Source organism: Heptranchias perlo, chromosome 16 (assembly GCF_035084215.1).
Source record: "Heptranchias perlo isolate sHepPer1 chromosome 16, sHepPer1.hap1, whole genome shotgun sequence".
Classification (NCBI taxonomy): domain Eukaryota; kingdom Metazoa; phylum Chordata; class Chondrichthyes; order Hexanchiformes; family Hexanchidae; genus Heptranchias; species Heptranchias perlo.
The window spans coordinates 25,987,982-26,007,321 of NC_090340.1; the positions used below are offsets into that span (position 1 = coordinate 25,987,982).

Sequence of the window (19,340 nt, forward strand, 5' to 3'; positions counted from 1 at the left end):
CTTATTTACCCTGCTGGTTACACCCTGAAAAAAACTCTAATAGATTTGTCAAACACTATTTCCCTTTCATAAAACTGTGTTGACTCTGCCTAATCATATTATGATTTTCGAAGTCCCCTGTCACTACATCCTTAATAATAGATTTGAGCATTTTCCCAACTACTGATGTCAGGCTAACTGGCCTATAGTTCACTGCTTTCTCTCTCCCTCCTTTCTTGAATAGCGGGGTTACATTTGCTACCTGCCAATTTTCTAGAATCTAGGGAATTCTGGAAGATCAAAACCAATGCATCCACTATCTCTGCATCCACCTCTTTTAAAACTCTAGGTTGTAGGCCATCAGGTCCAGGGGATTTGTCGGCTTGTAGTGCCATTAATTTTTTGAATACTTTTTCTTTACTAATCTTAATCACTAAGTTCCTCCCTCCCACTAGACCTTTGGTTCTCCACTATTTCTGTTATTTTTTTGTGTCTTCTTTTGTGAAGACAGATATAAAATATTTGTTTAATGTCTCTGCCATTTCCTTATTCCCCTTTACAATTTCTCCTGTCTCTTCCTCTACGGGGCCCATGTTTACTTTTGCTAATCTCTTCCTTTTTATATACTTGTAGAAGATCTTACAATCTGTTTTTATATTTCTTGCTAGTTTACTCTCATATTCAATTTTCTCCCTCTGTATCAATTTCTTGGTTTCCTTTGCTGATTTCTAAAACTCTCCCAATCCTCAGGCTTAGTATTCTTTTTGGCAACATTATTAGCCGCCTCTTTTAATCTAATACTATCCTTAACTTCTCTAGTTAGCCATGGTCGGATCACTTTTCCTATGGAGTTTTTATTCCTCAAATTCCCATTCATTGGGAATTATGAATTATTTCTTTAAATGTTCTGAATTCTCCCACCAGAGGAAATAGTTTCTCCCTATCTGCCCTTTCAAATCCTTTAATGATCTTAAACACTTCAATTAGATCACCCCTTAATCTTCTATACTCAAGGGGATACGAGCCTAGTCTATGCAACCTGTCCTCATAATTTCACCCTTTTAGCCCCGATATCATTCTGGTGAATATGCGCTGCACTTCCTCCAAGGCCAGCATATCCTTTGATGTACAGTGCCCAGAATTGTGTGCATTACTCCAGATGGGGTCTAACCAGAGCTCTGTACGGCTGTAACATAACTTCCATCCCTTTGTATTCCAGCCCTCTTGAGATAAAGGTCAACATTCCATTAGCTGTTTTAATTATTTTTTGTACCTGTCCATTAGCTTTTAGTGACTTCTGTATTTGTACCTCTAAATCTCTCTTCATCCACAGTTCATAGCTGCTCGTCATTTAGAAAATACTCTGATCTATCTTTCTTAGGTCCAAAGTAGACAACCTCATACTTTCCCACATTAAACTCCATCTGCCACAGTTTTGCCCACTCACCTAATCTATCAGTATCCCTTTGCAACTTTCTGCTCCCATCTGCACTATTTTCAGTGACACCTAACTTAGTGTCATCAGCAAACTCAAATATATGGCTCTCTATTCCTTCATCTAAGTCATTTATAAATATAGTGAAAAGCTGAAGCCCCAGTACAGATCCCTGGGGGACAACACTAGTCACATCCTGTCAATTTGAGTACACTGCCATTATCCATACTCTCCTTCTCCTACCCAATTTCTTATCCAAGCCAATAGGTTGCTTCCAATTCCATGCACTACATAACAACAGTAACTGCACTTCAGAAGTAAAATATTGATGTAAAATGCTTTGGGAAGCACTGAGGAAGGTGCTATGTAAATGCAAGCTCTATTTTTTAATTAAAATCGGTATATTTTTAGAAAAAGACATCTGTTAGCACTCGCTCAGAATTGTGCATTAGGAAAAAAGATTTGTAACCCCAAAAAAGTAAAATATGTATTAAATATGGCAAAACTTTTTTAAAAGTTCAGATGCAGAAACCAAGTGATATGTACTGGGACCAACATCTGACATCTGAAATGGCAACATGTGTTTTCACTCAATGCATCTCTCGAAAATTCAGAAAGGAGTGTACAGTGGTTAGTGGAACTTTCTGTCAACCTAAGTAGGGGATGTTTTATAGATCACCGCTGCTGTCTTCGGAGGGGTGCAGTTGTTTTCATGAAAAATTCGAAATGGTGGTTTAGAAGCCTGGCTTGTCAACAAACCATTGCAACGTTTTGGTTATTGTGTTTCTTTCAGTGTGAACCACTTCTTATTTATAAAATGGTACGTTTTGGTAATTGATTTTAACATAATATTCTGACTGGAGTCTCTCAATTTATATCAATTTGTGTGTTGATCCACATAGTAGGTGTAGACCCCTTAATAGTCTGTATCTTGGGCTTAAAAAGGCTCACATAGGAGTGTGTTTTATTAATCGCAAACTAATTTGCTGCCAGATGGCTCTCATTCTATTTGAGGACGGTAATCAATATTTTACCTGCAGGCATTGTAGGACTGGTGGTGCCTTTGCAGTGGAAAAATTACAAAAAGTACAAGCTCGCCTGACTTAATTTGCCTAGTGAGAGAATGCGATTAAGGAATGTGTTGGTTAAAAAAATGTATTGTATTTTGCTTATTTATGAAAGAGTAAATATACTTCAACTTAATATAGAAATTAATTCTACTAGCTCATGGAGATCATGTTTATTCAATGGGGCAAGGGTTAATGGTTTCTTTTCCAGAAAGGTTTGTACCAGAATACAAAGTGAAGGGCAGCTCCTAGCCCATCTCCATCTCATTATTTATCATTTGAAATATATCCCATCCCATCTCCATCTCATTATCCATCGTTTAAAAAATCACACCCCAGGTCTTTAGAGTCAAACAGTGACATTCAGCCAGCGTTATGCCTGACAATAATCCTAGGAATAAGGGGATGAGTTAAATGGGTATGAAATCAATTTCATCCTTTATTTGACACTGAAGAAATTTAGGGTTTGGAGTTAAAAGGAGGTTATGACTTTTTAAATTAATTTTTTGCATGCTCCTGCTCACAGAAGTGGTTCTGCTTGGATCTAATGGATTTGCCTTGTGGAGGCATGAAGTTCAAATTTGAACTTGCCTTCCTTTGCAGAGCAGGCCTGTTTTCGTGGCTCTCTGTTCTCCTCCCCCCTCCCAAACAAAAACATGTCTTTTTGGTCACAAACACCTGGCAAAATCGCCAGAATCATGAAAGGTTTACTCAAAGCCAGATATCTGTCTTCTTTTGCATGGTCTGTCAAGTGTAATGAAAATCTGAAACATCAGCATAGCCTGGACAGCGCTTTGCTGTGTCAATCGGCAAAGTGATTCAGAAAGAGATTATTCACTGGTACACAACAAATGATTATTGGGTTTGGGTGATTCTTTTTCTAAGAAAAAATGTTTTTCTTCAGATCTATACGTCTTAAAGGAATTCATTAAAGTATGTGATGTCTCACAAGATATAATTAGTTTTGATTTACATCCAAACAGAAGTCAGTACCAATTTTTTTTTAAATCATGCATGCCCAAACTATGCTATCACTGTTGTGGGTGTGACGAGACAGCTTATGGTTTTCCTGATAGCCTGAGGGATGCAGGTAGCACTGACTTTGATCATTTTCTTATCAGTTAGTGGGGATATGAGTAACCCGCTTAGCGTCTTTGAATGCAGAAATCACATCCTGCTCTGAAGTAACATCTCCCCTGGAATAAAGTCTGTTTTTATCCCAAAGCATTATGTAGCCCTTCATATTGACAGAGAACACATGATCAACCTTTGGAGTCTTTTTCATTATTCTAATTAGTAACAACAACAAATTACATTTATGTAGTGTCTTTAACATAGTAGAACATCCTATGATGCTTTGCAGAAGAGGAATCAGACAAAAATTGACACCAAGCCAAAGAAGAAGATATTAGGAGGAGTGACTAAAAGTTCAGTCAAAGAGATAAGTTTTAAGGAAGGTCTTAAAGGAGACGAGAGAGGTGGAGAGGCAGGTTTAGGGAGGGAATTCCAGAGGGCCCAGACGGCTGCAGGTACAGCCGCCAATGGTGGGGCGAAGGGAGCGGGAGATGCGTAAGAGCCCAGAGTTGGAGGAACGCAGTGTTCTCTGAGGGCTATGGGTTGGACGAGATTACAGAGATGGAGAGGGGTGAAGCCACGATGGGATTTGAACATGAGGATGAGAATTTTAAATTTGACAAGTTGAGGACTGGGAGCCAATGTAGGTCAGCAAACAGAGGTGATGGGTGAGCAGGACTTAGTGTGTGTTAGGATATGGGCAGCAGAGTTTTGGGTGAGCTCAAATTTACGGAGAGCGGAGGATGGGAAGCCTGCAAGGAGAGCATTGGATTGATCGAGTCTTGAGGTGATAAAAGCATGGATGAGGGTTTCAGCAGCAGTTGGGCTGAGGCGGGGGCGGAGAAGGGTGATGTTACAGAGGTGGAAGTAGGCAGTCTTTGTGATGTAGAGCGTATAGGTCGGAAGCTTCAGCCTGCAACAGTGGCTGGGGAGGGGCATGGAATTGGTGGTTAGGGAACGGAGTTAGTGGTGGGGACCAAAGGCAATGACTTTGGTCTTCCCAATGTTTAATTGTAGGAAATTGCAGCTCATGGACAAGTAGTGTGACAACACAGGCGGTGCAGGAGTCGGGAGAGGTGGTGGTGAGGCACAGCTGGGTGTCGTCAGCGTACATGTGGAACTTGACATCATGTCGCCTAGGGGCAATATGTAGATGAGGAATAGGAGGGGGCCAAGGATAGATCCTTGGGTGACTCCAGAGGTAATGGTGTGGGGGCAGGAAGAGAAGACATTGCAGGAGATTCCCTGGCTACAATTAGATGGGTAAGAGTGGAACCAAGCAATGGCATTCCCACTCAACTGGACAGCGGAGGAGAGGTGTTGAAGGAAGGTTATGTGCTCAACCGTGTCAAAGGCTGCAGAGAGGTCGAGAGTGACGACGAGGGATAGTGCACCACAGTCACAGACTCTGATTAGGTCTGTTACGGTGCTGTAGCAGGGGCACAAGTCTCATTGGAGAGGTTCAAATATGGAATTGTGGGAAAGCTGAGCACGGATCTCGGAGGCGACAACATGTTCAAAGACTTTGGAGAGGAAAGGGAAGGTAGAGATGAGGTGGTTGTTTGCAAGGATAGAAGGATCAAGGGTGGGTTTTTGAGGAGGGTGATGATGACTGTAGATTTGAAAGGGATGAGGACAGTACCTGAGGAGAGGGAAACATTTACAATGTCAGCTAGCATGAGGGGCAGGAAGGGAAGTTAGTTGGTCAGCAGTTTAGTGGGAATAGCATCGAGGGAGCGGGAAGTGGGATGCGTGGACAAGATGAACTCTGAGATGGTGTGAGGGTGTACATATGTGTATATGCTCCCATTCACAAGATAGGGATAAGAGAGGGCAAAAGGTAACGTGCCATGTAGTTACTTAAGGATAGAAGAAAGTACATCCAAGTGAATGTTCAGGTGGCTGACTGGCTGGCCAAAACTCACCATTAAGGCTCACACATGAAGAACGGCCACTTGGTTGAGGTACTGAAGGGCAACCAGCACTCGTGGGACTGCACTCCAACAAAAAGTCAGTGCTTTCAGGTTGATCTCAAGTCCATGATCTGCCCTTCACTTCCACACTGTGCAGTCATTATCTATTATTGTGAAGCAAAGTCATTGGCCCAGAAATTGCTCCGAATGGTGAACCAACACTGCCCAATTGATTTATACTAACCCACTAACTTACCGCAGTCTTGACTGGGTGCACTTCCTCTAATAGGAAGCGGAGAAGAGCCCAGCGTTAGCTCCAGCGATGCTAGGACCCATGGGAGAAGCAAGAGGATCACTCTCCTCTCGACCCATCAGATTGCAGCTTTTGTGACAAGCTGCGAACAGTTTCTGCAAACTGGAATGTAAAATCCAGGAATTGAAAGTACAACATTAAAATCATTTGTAAAAACAGTTATAGACAGCGAAGAGATGGAAGGAAATTTTTTTAAAATTTAATTTATAAAAAAAATGTTAATGACCAAAAACTATTAAAATAAGAAGTAATGATACTCCACGTTTTTAAAAGTTAATTTTTAGTTGTTTGGCAGTCATTAAGATTGTTAAAACTTAGTTTAGACCTAGTATTTTTAAGCGTACCTGTTTTGTGGCGATATTTTTACTTTCCAGCTGGGCAGAAGAGCAAGTTGGCGCTGGTCCGTTGATTCTGTTGATTGCAGCTGATGATATCCCTTTAATGCGAAGCTGTCATGTCGCCGGCGAACCCGGAGGAGCAAGTTCCGGATTTCTGCGTTTCACTGCGCATGTGTAAACGCCGCAACTTGCTCCTCGATTTTGCCACGAACAGCGGTGAGCGCTGTTGAGCTCACCATTCTTTTTTAAGCAATTTCTGGGCCATTGTGTTAAAACTAAAGAGAGGCAAACAATCTTAAAGGTGAACTGACCAAGTATAACTATATAGGACAAATCAAGTCATCAGAAACCCAACAAAGTAGCAAAATGAAAATTCAGTAATTAAGCGGTGGTTTAGAAGAAGTCCTTACTCATGAGTAACAATGCAGTTTTGCCTTTGAAACCTTATACCATGGTTTAAGCATTTGAAACACCTGCACTACTGTGAGGTGCATATGGCATTTAATGTGAAGAAATTGGTGTGGCTTGAGAAATATAGTCTTTAATTAGGTCATTCATAGGATTTCTGCTGATAAATGTTTTGTCATAATACTGACACAAGTCTTTAATGTGAACTTGTTAAATCTCTGCCATATTGTTGCCTATATTTTTAATGCTAGCTACTGTGAAAATACAAGTGAAGTAGCGAGATCGCATATTCAGCAATGGGTTCCGGAAAATAATTTGAGTAACCTAGCCTTATAACCCGCAAATAACTAAATAGGTTGTGTAGTTTAGTTTCCATGTATGGTACTATCTGTATCAGATGGATACACACATGGTATGTTGCTAAATTATTGTGCAAAGCACTAGATGTTTTGATGTGGTATGGCACTATACAAATTCAAGTATTTTCATGGTATCATGGTATACTATTATATCTCCTGTGGAGTTAATGTATAGTGAGTCAGAGGATAGGCTATTTTAAAGCAATATGGGTTTCATCAGAATGGTTCTTTTTAAAAAAAAATCTCTTCCTTCTTTGTAAAATTCTTAATACCAATAGGGTTTTAAAAGAAGAGTGGAGAAAGAAGAAATAGCGCAGAATACAGCCAATAAAGAGAGAGGGTATGGGGAAAAAACAGGGAAATTGTACTATTAAATATTAGAGGGAGCCCAGGAAAACTGAGGAGGATAGGACTCTTTTTAAAAGTAAGGAGATAGCTGGGGGGGAGGGGGAAGCAGAATAGGATAATTATTTTTTTTTAAATTTAATTAAATTAATCTATTTTAGGCAAGAATTTGCTGTAATGTATATCAGGGTGGGACTTAGTTGGGGGACCTATTCAATGAATGTTAAGTTTTTGTGTTATTTTGAGACTATGTTCATTTCTTAAATAAAATTGCTCAAGACTTGTAAATTGGAAGCTTTATCACAAATTAACATAGAGGAGCATCTGCAACAAGAGCAGGTGAGAGTCTACCTGTCTGAACACTGGATAGTTTGATCAGAGATTATGATCCAGATTGTATTGGTTTGGTTCCAGTTTGAACTATGGCAAATTGGTGCACAGTGACTTAATCAATTTACAAAAAACTGCTCTTTTTATAAAGCAATTTAGGTAAACAGAGTTGGCTGTAAGGCTGAATATATAGAAAGGTCAAATCCACATACAGATAATAATCTTTATGTTTGTGATTCAATGTTCATCACAATCAAGGTTCAGCAACAAATTACAGTCATCCATAAATAATTCTGTAGATAATCATGGAATTTTAAGATGTATATTATAACCACATCATTTGAGTTTGTGATCTTGGAGCCACTTGCCCTGGTTTTCTTTGATGTGGAGATGCCGGTGATGGACTGGGGTGGACAAATGTAAGGAATCTTACACCAGGTTATAGTCCAACAGTTTTATTTTCAAATAAAACTGTTGGACTATAACCAGGTGTTATAAGATTCCTTACACTGGTTTTCTTTGGAAGAGGATCAGTGAGAGGTGAAATCTAAGAGCAAGCTGATTCTGCTGAGGCCCTGATTCTATTTGATCCACCCCTACTGAGTGGGAAAATGGAATAGGTGGACGGCTGTAATTGAGTTGTCTCACCTTAAGAACGTAAGAAATAGGAGCAGGAGAATGCCATACGGCCCCTCGAGCCTGCTCCGCCATTCAATAAGATCATGGCTGATCTTTGACCTCAACTCCACTATCCTGCCTGATCCCCATATCCCTTGATTCCCTTAGAGTCCAAAAATCTATTGATCTCAGCCTTGAATATACTCAACTTTCTGAAGAGTCCTTGTGTGTGGTGCAGAGGAATTTAGAATCGGAACATAAACATTTTAAAAACCTGGGAATATATGACAAATTTGTAGCTGTCATAGAAAATGATCAGTTCTTTTCTTTATTTAATTCTTTATTTAAATTCCTCCTTTTCACAATGGGAATAATGGAAAAGAAAAAGTGTCATTAGGAATTTTGCTTACTTTAGTTACAATATAATAAGAAAAGACTGATTAAGAATGTTTCTAGAACATTTCGGAAAGAGTGGTACAGAGATGCTAGGAGCCCACCCACTCTCTGAGAAATCAGTGACACTTGGAGACGGGGGAAATGGGGAAAATGCCGTGGGGAGTTGCAGATCATTGGAGATCAATCACCTGCTATGGGCTGTGGCAAATGTTGGATTCTACCCAGGCTCCACCAGATTGTTGATCTTGGGTACAGCTAGTGTTGGGAGGCATAGAGTGAAGGCCAGGGTAATTGAAGGAAGGGTCACCTTGCAGACTGTACCAAGCGGCAATGGCTTGAGAGCATGTCAGCCACAGTCGCGGCAAGCCTGAGGAGACCTGAAAAAGAGGGAGAAAATTAACTGAAAAATAGAGCGTGGCGTGTCCTTGAGCATCAGGAAAATAATTTCTTTCTCAAAGGTTTGTTTTAAATTGACTTGCTGTGTCATATATTTGACACACAATACCACCCCCAACAGTCTGACATATTCTCTGGAAAATGATTTGCTCAGTGTCCTATAGTAACTGGCTATCAGTAAGCTCTAATGCTGAGCTTGGGCAACCTCAAACTGCAGTGGGAGCTGCAAGAAGATAGACATTTATTATTTGCTGGTTGCTTCCTCCATATTTATTTCCATATTAATGGTGTAGTTTGAAAATATGCTAGCACTCACTAAGGACGAGACTTAGCCTGAAGTGTTTTTCCAGAAATCTCTACCATGAGGCCAGATAACCTGTGAGAACTTGTATATCACTCAACAAATAGCCTAAAATGCAATGAAATTCACATACTGGATGAAGTACATTAGCGAGAACTGCTAGAGGCAGCAGATATACTATTCTGTTGGTATCATATCGCTTTTGTAGTGATTTTTGTAAGATAAAGTGAATATTTTTGGATTTGTTAATTTTTTTTTGATTGAGAATGTTTGTTTCCTTCCAAAGTGATTTCTCCCAATTCTGCAATAATTACTCGCTTTGTGCTTTAAATGTTTTTAAAGGCAGCTTTGATTTAAAAAATAAATCTGTGTCTACTAAACAAAAATAGCTAACACTGTACACATTAATATCACTAATTTCATCTACCTTTGGGCAAGAAGCTAGAATGTGCTTGACATTTTTTTATGGTGAAGAAAATCTTTTTCTCTCAAAGAATTATTTCCCGATGTTCTGAGTGAAATAGTTTATTTTTAGCTAATATCCGTGCCCAGTTTAAAATATCTTCCACTGTACTTGTGTGATGTTTTAGTGCAATTAAAAATAATTAATTGTCTCCAATGCCAGCTCTTTGAAGCTTTTAAAAAGGATTGGATAGCTGAGGTAATAGAAATACTCCACTGTTGCTTTTTATAGACAGTAAATATCCTGTCAATCTTTTAAGACAACTGCTGTTAAATGGCCCTACATCCAGAGGCAGGATAAGCAAACTGACTGTGGGCAACTTATTGGATGGATGGAGGCTGCAGGAGGAATTTCTAAATACATTCCAGTAATTGTTGTAACTAATAAAAAGGAAATCCATACAGTTAGCTGTGTCTGGGGATACAAAGGAAAATAGCGAATGCTTGAATTCAGAAATAAAAATGTAATACACAACAGGTCGGTTAGCAATCAACAGAGAAAACTAGGTTAATGTTCTGGGTGTGATCTTTGCTGTATTAGTTCTTTGAGGGGTTATTGGAATGCTGTTACATGAATGTCATGTGCTAAACAGAAGATGTTCAACTAAAGTGACGTAATAATGTGGCTGTTGAGAGGTTCACCTGATATTACCTTTTTGACAAAGTTTAGATCTCGAGCCATCCAGTGTTCAAGTCAATGACTAAATTCATTTGGTCAAGCTCAAAATAAGAGATCGCCAAACAGTAACAGGAAAGTCAGTAGAATTGTCCTGGAAGGGACACTGGTTATCAATTCAATGTGCTGTTACTGCTGAGGCTTCTGTTTAGTTCTTCTTTTATTAGTGTTGAGTTTTGCTTCCAGTGTACTTTTTAATAAAATGGATTAAAATTAATTTAGCATTAGTGCCAATAAAAAAAATTGAGTTAGGTAACCGTTAGGGTGGATGTAGTATACTTCTTACTAAGGCCACGTAATGTACAGCTGTCATTCCTTAAAGGTACCTAATTATGAGAAGAAAATTACACATTGACTCAAACAAAAGTTAATTTAAGATTGTTGGTCAGTCAAGGAGCAAGGTTGCTGCCAGCAGTGTAGAAGCCAAACCATCAATGTCCAAAGGGAGGAGAAAGACCAGACAAAGCAACACTGGTAGCAAAGAAAATAGTACAAGGGAAATATTCATTTTTTTTTTATGCTTACAAGACTAATTGCTACTTCTGAGACGTTTCCAGCGATTCATCGACTCAGTATGGCCATGGTTAGGTGTCGACCTTGGCTCACTGGTAGAACTCTTGCCTCTGAGTCAGAGGGTCATGGTTTCAAGCCCCACTCCAGAAACTTAAGCACATAATCTAGGCTGATACTTCAGTCACCGTCAGAGGTGCCGTCTTTTGGATGAAACGTTAAACATCTGCCCTCTCAGGTGGATGGCACTATTTGAAGATGAGTAGGGGAATTCTCCTAGTGTCCTGGCCAACATGTATCCCTCAACCAATATTACCAAAAACAGATCATCTGGTCATTTATCTCATTGCTGTTTGTGGGACCTTGCTGTCCGCAAGTTGGCTGCCGCATTTCCTACATCATAACAGTGACGGCACTTCAAAAGTACTTTATTGGCTGTGAAATACTTTTGAGATATCTTGAGGTTGTGAAAGGCGCTATATAAATGCAAGTTCATTATTTCTTTCATGGTAAAATACTGCAGTTATGTTTTAATTTGTCATACACTTCCTGATAGCCAGGTGAGGCTAATGCTTATTTATGCGCAAATGGTACAGCAACTTCAGGCAAGGAGCAGATACGCGGTTAAAAGCAGATATCCAAAAGTTGCTGTCCGAGTTGCGCCACTTCACAGTTAGCTTCGCGAAAATGGATCTCGTTGTCTGCCTCAGTATTGAAATGCATTGAATGGCATGAGGTTGCTCTATTTGCACAGTGGATATGAACTAAACACGCCACAGAAAGTTAAATCTTGTCCATTCCAGTCTCAGTACCCTTTTAATGACATGGCAAGTGTTAATTACTGCCAATCAATCTCTCTGGCACTGACATTAACTATTACAAGTGTGGCGTCTCATTCCTTCAGGTTTTAATTGTTGGTGATTTTAAAATGTAAAATTTTAAATGTAAAATTTTTTTCTTACTTTTCCTTTCTGTCTCTTTTTCTCTCTCTCTCTTAATCCAGTCTTTCTTTCCTCCCCTTTATTTCTCTTTCTGAACCTGATTTGACATTGAATTCACCTACTCTAATTTACACTTCCTTCTCAGTCCTTGCACTGTTCATTTCTCAATTCTTCAGTCTGATTGGTTAAGGAGATACACAGTTGCTTGCCCTGTTCACTCAGGTCCCAGATGCTCTGTTTCTCTCACTGTGACGTTGTCAGCTCGCACTTTCAGCAACTTGCCACGCAAAATATTTTTTAAAAACTTAAACGTGCAAGGGCAAGTCTAATTAATGGCAGACGCCTTTAGATGCCCTGCCACAGCAAATTATGGTCCATTATTTATTAGTTGAGCCAATGATGCACAGAATTAGCCATCAAATATAATCGGAAGAAGCTAGATTAATTCAATTTGACATCGCAAGGTGCTAATCACTGCAGACAGATTGAAATGGGAATAATAACGGTTTGAGTCATATACATATTTTATCTTTTCAACAGACAGTGGAATATTTGATTACTTCAATGACCAGTTGTAACAGCACTTGTAAAGATCTTTATACAGTTGAGGTTTGCATCATTCCCATTCTGAATATTTTATCCTTTTTGTTTTCCAAATGCAGAGTAAAAAGACAAAGTGGAATAGGTAACATCCTGGGAAAGATTGGGGGAAAGAAACAAAAGATGAGCACCTTGGAGAAATCGAAGATCGACTGGGAAGCATTCAAAGAAAAGGAGGGGATTAGCGATGAACTTGCAATCTACAACCGAGGAAAAGAAGGGTGAGTGCTAAAACTGAGTCCAAAAGGAAAGTGACCTAATTTCGAGCACAAGACAAAGATTTTAAAAAAGTGGTTTCTGTGGTCAAGCACTTTGCACTTGGGAACACTTGTCAACCTTACAAATGTACCATCCGTTTCTATTCACCGCAAGCATTGAAACATCTTATTGGTTATAGTGCAATCTTCTTCCACAGCAGTGGGATCTGATTGCTGTACTGGATTCAGTCCAACAGTGTGACAGTCAGTATCTGTTGCTGTATTTCTAAGTACATACAGAGCCCTCCATGATGTAGCCCTTTGCTGCAGCAATTTATGCTGTACTTTAGAGAGTTAATTAGTCCTCACTTAACGTGCTAACTGATTTGAAGCTCACTTGTGCTATAATAGCATTTCAGCAAAAATACTGGAACTTCTCACACACATTTGATTTATTTCATCTATAAAAAATAAATAGTTAAATGCAAATTTTAACACTACTGTACAAATTTAACAACATAAAGCAAATTTGCACAGGGAAATCTACTGTAATGTTATCTCCTATAATAGTCACAGCACATTCAAGCTGAGAGCAGTTCATTGAATCCTCTCACTCCAGTGACCAAAAGCAGACATTAGGTTGAGTTTCAATGATTTGTAGGAGTTCCTTTCACTGACCACCTTTTCTACTCATAAGATAAAGACTGTCTATTTTTATGAAGATACTACATGTATAGTTGGAGCAATATTAATCATTAGCCTATTTGCCACGTACACACATTGTTGCCCAAGTGTGCTGAAAGCAATTTGAAGGATGAACTTGAAAAATACTGAAAGTTAATGTAACACTGGTTTATCTTGTTACAACAGGTGTATTATAGTTTTGCTTATTTGAAAGCTGCCAAGCATTATTACCATTTCACCACTCGTTAATTGGGGAGGAAATCTCTATACAGTGACTATAACACTGCACCTGTTGTGAGCAGCTCAAGAGCTGTAATGCTAGAACATGGGAGTCTCAACTAGGAGATGAGAGCTTGAGTCCCAGTCTTAACCAATATTCATGTTATTTGATCAAAATGCAACATAGACATGGAAATTTCTTCTGGGTGGCCCATTATACCCAAAGATTGAGACAGGAGTGGAACCAGAATATCTTTGTATTTTTTTTAAAGAGAGTTTTATTGTGCTAAAGCAGACATAGTATACACAACTGTGTAATAGACACTGGCAATAGCCATATTGGTGATAGATTGGGGGAAAAATTGGATAAGGGACGTTTTTGGGCGCAGGTAGCATGATGCGCTATTACCCCACACCCAATGACCCCTGCGCAGGCAGGACGCAAGATTTGGCTGGCCCGAGGACTCACCTGCAATCAGAGTTCCATTCCGGGCCTTGCGTGTGGAATCAATGCAATTTTCACTTTCCACCACCAGGGGGAGCTCAATCTCTTAAAGGGAGGATGTTTCTTCGAAATCTCTTAACGGTAGCTGGTACCTATTATTTGCTGAAAATTAAGGTCTACTATCTGCATGGAGTCTGAACAGAGATCAGACATTGCACACGTAAAACACAGGTGCAGGTCCTATCCCTATGTTTACATACTGACGAGTTATGTTAAAACATTGAATAAAGGTTGCACACTACTAAATCCCACATCCTCCAATCTGCACGCTAGACCTCACCAATCTGCCGATCTGAGTTGGTACCAGGCCTGTGAGAGTGCATGCATCAAGGTTCTCTGCTGATGCACTAGAGACCTTGGTGCAAGAGGTGGACACAAGGAGGGACATCCTATATCCGCAGGGGTTGGGGGGAAACAAGAGGCCCTCCAGAAATATATCCAAAAAGCAGTGGGAGGCAGTGGGGGGACGATGTCAATGACAGGCGCACAGCATCATGAACATGGATGCAGTGCAGGAAGACGTTCAGTGCTTTGACATGAATGGTCAAGGTGAGTGAGGTCAACTGTCAAGTGGCGTCTCCTACCAACTGCACCACACACTACACCCCATATACCAACAAACTCTTTCCACCAGTACTCAACTCTTCCAACCAGATGCTTCCTCTCACTCTTACACATTACCACTTTTGCAAGCCGCCCACCCACAGCTGACAGGCCACACACACTGGCAGTTATTCAACCATGACAGACACGTCAACCAGACACACGTCTCGCTTTCTTGCAAGAGAAGATGGCGCATAACAGGAGGCAGCAAGTGGCAGTGGCATTTAGCCCGTCGAGCCTGTTCCACCATTCAATGAGATCATGGTGGACCTGTGACCTAACTCCATATACCCGCCTCAGCCCCATATCCCTTAATACCCTTGGTTCACAGAAATCTATCAATCTCAGATTTAACATTCACAAGTGAGCTAGCATCAACTGCTGTCTGCAGAAGAGCGTTCCAAACGTCTCCCACCCTTTCCGTGTAGAAGCAATTCCTAACTTCACTCCTGCACATCCCGGCTCCAACTGTTAGGCTATGTCCCCGCGTCCTAGTATTCAAGTCTAGGAGATCTCCAAAAACAGTTACAAATGTCTCGGCAGCCAGAAGCAATAATCCAGCCACTAACCTGTAAATCCTACATGGTCCCTTTAAAAAGCACCGGAGGGGGTCCTCCAGGCACTCTAAGACACGTTCAGATGGTCGGGGGTTAAGACTGTGCGTTGAGTTGAGCGTATAGTCCCAAAATGGTGTCTATCACTTTAAATCAGCGTTGCACACTGATTGAAGCCATTTTCTACCTACTTTGCATGATTCCAGCGTTTGCTATCTGTGCCTGCGCTAACTCCTATACGAAATGGCGTCCGGCGCCGTCACGCTGGAAACGTGCGTGCGCATCCAAGACGCCACCTTGGATGTCGGAAAGGCCGTGTAGCGCCGAAACAATGGGTGCTAAACGGCCCAATTGAGTGCCCATTGTCTCTCCCACCCCCACTTTTTATATGGCTGTTGCTGTGCTCTACCTGTGCTATCAGTACGAGCATACATAGTTTTGTGACAAGCTAGTTTTTGCATGCTGACACTCTTTCCTATCTCCCAGAATTTTGTGATGATATCAACACCCAGTACTAACTTCCACAGCTAGCTGTATCCTTTATCCTAGTCCTAGCTAATACTTTGGGCACAACTGCCCCATGTTGACTGTGATTCTACTCTACAGAGTTAGGTCTTATGGACCACTGCAGCACTTCCACTACTCCAGGCCAAATCTCCTCACTAGATGGCAGGTACTGATCAACCGGACTCTACAGTTGTATCTGCTACCTTTTTGAGGGGAGGAGGGGAAGGAGAGAGGAGGTCCCAGTAAGCTGGACAATGGTAGAGAGGCATTGAAGCAGGATGGTGGGGCCGACCATGCCAAATGCTGAGAGGCCGAAGAGGGATAATGTACCATAGTCATTGTCACAGAGGATGTCATTTGTGACTTTGTTTAGGGCTGTCGCAGTGCTGTGGAAAAGGGTATAAATCTGATAGATTCATACAGTGAGTTGTAGAAAAGATTCTCACGGATTTGAGAGGTGACAACTTCTTTGGAGAGGAAAAGGAGGATGGAGATGGGGTGGTAGTTTGTAAGAACAGAGGAGTCAAGGGTGGGTTGTTTGAGGGGACGTGATGATGGCATTTTTGAAAAGTATGGGAGCATTTACAATGTCAGCTAGCATGGGGGCAGGAAGTGATCTTGGATGCTAGAAAGGGAAGTTGGCTGGTCAGCAGTTTAGTGAGGATGGCGTCAAGGGGGCAGAAGGTAGATCTCATGGACGAGATGAGCTTGGAGAGAGCATGAGGGGAGATGGGAGAGAAACTAGAGAGATATGCACGTTTAGGGCTAAGTGGTACTTGGATTAAGTTTGGCTTGTTGGTCAAGGGCAAAGTGGGAGAAGGTGTGAGAACAGAAGGTCTTGGTAACAAAGACATCCATGAGCTCCTCAAACTTGTTGAAGGTGAGGGTGAAGAGGACAGGGGAGAGGGATTTAAGGAGAGATTGGGTAATGGAGAAAAGCCACAGGTTATCTTTGCTCTCCAGGATGATCCTGGAGTAATGGGTCGATTTGGCAGCGGAGCGCAAGGCCTGCTGGCACTTGATACCATAAGACCATAAGACATAGGAGCAGGAGTAGGCCATTCGGCCCCTCAAGCCTGCTCCGCCATTTAATGAGATCATGGCTGATCTAATTTTTACCTCAACTCCACTTGCCCGCCCTTTCCCCATATCCTTTGACTCCCTTGCTGATCAAAAATTTGTCTAACTCAGCCTTGAATGTATTCAATGACTCAGCCTCCAAAGATTCACAACCCTCTGGGAGAAGAAATTTCTCCTCATTTCCTTCTTAAACGGGTGACCACTTATTCTGAGACTGTGCCCCCTAGTTTTAGATTCCCCCATGAAGGGGTAACATCCTCTCAGCATCTACCCTATTAAGTCCCCTCAGAATCTTGTATGTTTCAATATGATCTCCTCTCATTCTTCTAAACTCCATTGAATATAGACCCAACCTGTTCAACCTTTGCTCATAAGACAACCCTTCCATACCCGGAATCAACCTAGTGAACCTTCTCTGAACTGCCTTCAATGCAAGTATGTCCTTCCTTAAATAAGGGCACCAGAACTGTACACAGTACTCCAGGTGTGGTCTCACCAGCACCCTGTACAGTTGTAGCATGACTTCCCTGCTTTTATACTCCATTCCCCCTAGAAATAAAGGCCAATATTCCGTTTGCCTTCCAGATTACCTGCTGCACCTTTATGTTGACTTTTTGTTTTTCATGTACCAGGACACCCAGATCCCTCTGTACCGCAGCATTTTGTAGTATTTCTCCATTCAAATAATATTTTGCTTTTTTATTTTTCCTCCCAAAGTGGATGACTTCACATTTTCCCACATTATATTCCATCTGCCAAATTTTTGCCCATTCGCTTAACCTGTCAATATCCCTTTGCAGAGACTTTGTGTCCTCATCACAACTTGCTTTTCCACCTATCTTTGTATCATCAGCAAATTTGGCCACAAGACACTCCCTGTTCCTTCATCCAAGTCATTGATATAGATTGTAAATAGTTGAGGCCCCAGCACTGATCTCTGCAGCACCCCACTAGTTACAGATCGCCATTTTGAAAATGACCCTTTTATCCTGACTCTTTGTTTCTGTTAGTTAGCCAATCCTCTATCCATGCCAGTTTAATACTCCCAACACCATGAGCTCTTATCTTGACCAGTAATCTTTTATGTGGCACCTTATCGAATGCCTTTTGGAAATCCAAATATACTGCATCCATTGGTTCCCCTTTATCCACCCTGTCCGTTACTTCCTCAAATAACTCGAATAAATGATGCGGAGATGCCGGTGATGGACTGGGGTTGACAATTGTAAACAATTTTACAACACCAAGTTATAGTCCAACAATTTTATTTTAAAATCCACAAGCTTTCAGAGGCTTCCTCCTTCCTCAGGTGAATGTGGAAATGAAATCCTCGAACCTATCGCATTTATAAATCACAGAACAATGCCTGGTGATTACAGATAGTCTTTTCAACTGCCCGTTGCCAAGGCAACCAAAGTGTTCAGACAGATAGGTGTTACCTACAAGGCCACCGAATATACAAATAGCCAGAACTAAAAAAACAGATGATGTGGAGATGCCAATTAAAAAAACAGAGCGAGAGAGGCAGAAACATAGAAACATCCGGAAGGAAAAGACATATTCAGCCACCGACCTTCGGGTAAGCGTACTCCAAGGCGGCCTTCGAGACACTCGAGAACGCAAAATCGTCGAGCAGAAATTGATAGCCAAGTTCCGCACCCATGAGGACGGCCTCAACCGGGATCTTGGGTTCATGTCACGCTACACGTCACCCCACCAGCGAACAAATGTTATCTGTTTTTAATATAACGGGTCAAATGCTGTCTTTTCCTTCCGGATGTTTCTATGTTTCTGCCTCTCTCGCTCTGTTTTTTTAATTGGCATCTCCACATCATCTGTTTTTTTAGTTCTGGCCATTTGTATATTCGGTGGTCTTGTAGGTAACACCTATCTGTCTGAACACTTTGGTTGCCTTGGCAACGGGCAGTTGAAAAGACTATCTGTAATCACCAGGCATTGTTCTGTGATTTATAAATGCGATAGGTTCGAGGATTTCATTTCCACATTCACCTGAGGAAGGAGGAAGCCTCCGAAAGCTTGTGGATTTTAAAGTAAAATTGTTGGACTATAACTTGGTGTTGTAAAATTGTTTCTAATAAATGAAGTGCTGATACAGTGCAGCCAGATCTGATGATGGATACTAAAGCAGTTCTGCGCTAGACATGCTCAGGTCTTCACCCCTTGGACTTGGACTTTACTAGAGGGAACAACTGGGATGGAAGAGTAAAGGTTTTGCTGGAGCCAGAGGCATCAAAATTGGAGATGAGGGAGTGGTTGAGCAAATTGACGACTGTAAGATAATTGTGGAGAATGGAGTTCCAGAGGGTAGGCAGTTGGGAGTTTGAGTGTGAAGTGGCAAGTGACTTGGGGGGAGAGTTTCTTTCCAGTTATGGATTCAGAAGGAAGTGAGATTACAAGGCAGTAGGGGAATGAGTGTTGAGTGATATAAAGAAGTGGTCAGAGATGGTCTTGTCAATGATCAAGACCAAGGGAGTAGAAAGGCCACGGGAGATGGTAGGGTCGATGGAAT

General features: G+C 41.2%; 1 protein-coding gene across 1 annotated transcript in view; it reads left to right on the forward strand.

Moving 5' to 3' along the window:
• The window catches only part of cfdp1 (craniofacial development protein 1), a 153,653-nt gene that overhangs the window by 105,559 nt on the left and 28,754 nt on the right, over positions 1-19,340 (forward strand). Inside the window, exon 6 of the mRNA XM_067997851.1 lies at positions 12,524-12,682. Coding sequence (XP_067853952.1) covers positions 12,524-12,682 — 159 coding nt within the window. The remainder of the gene's footprint in view (positions 1-12,523; positions 12,683-19,340) is intronic.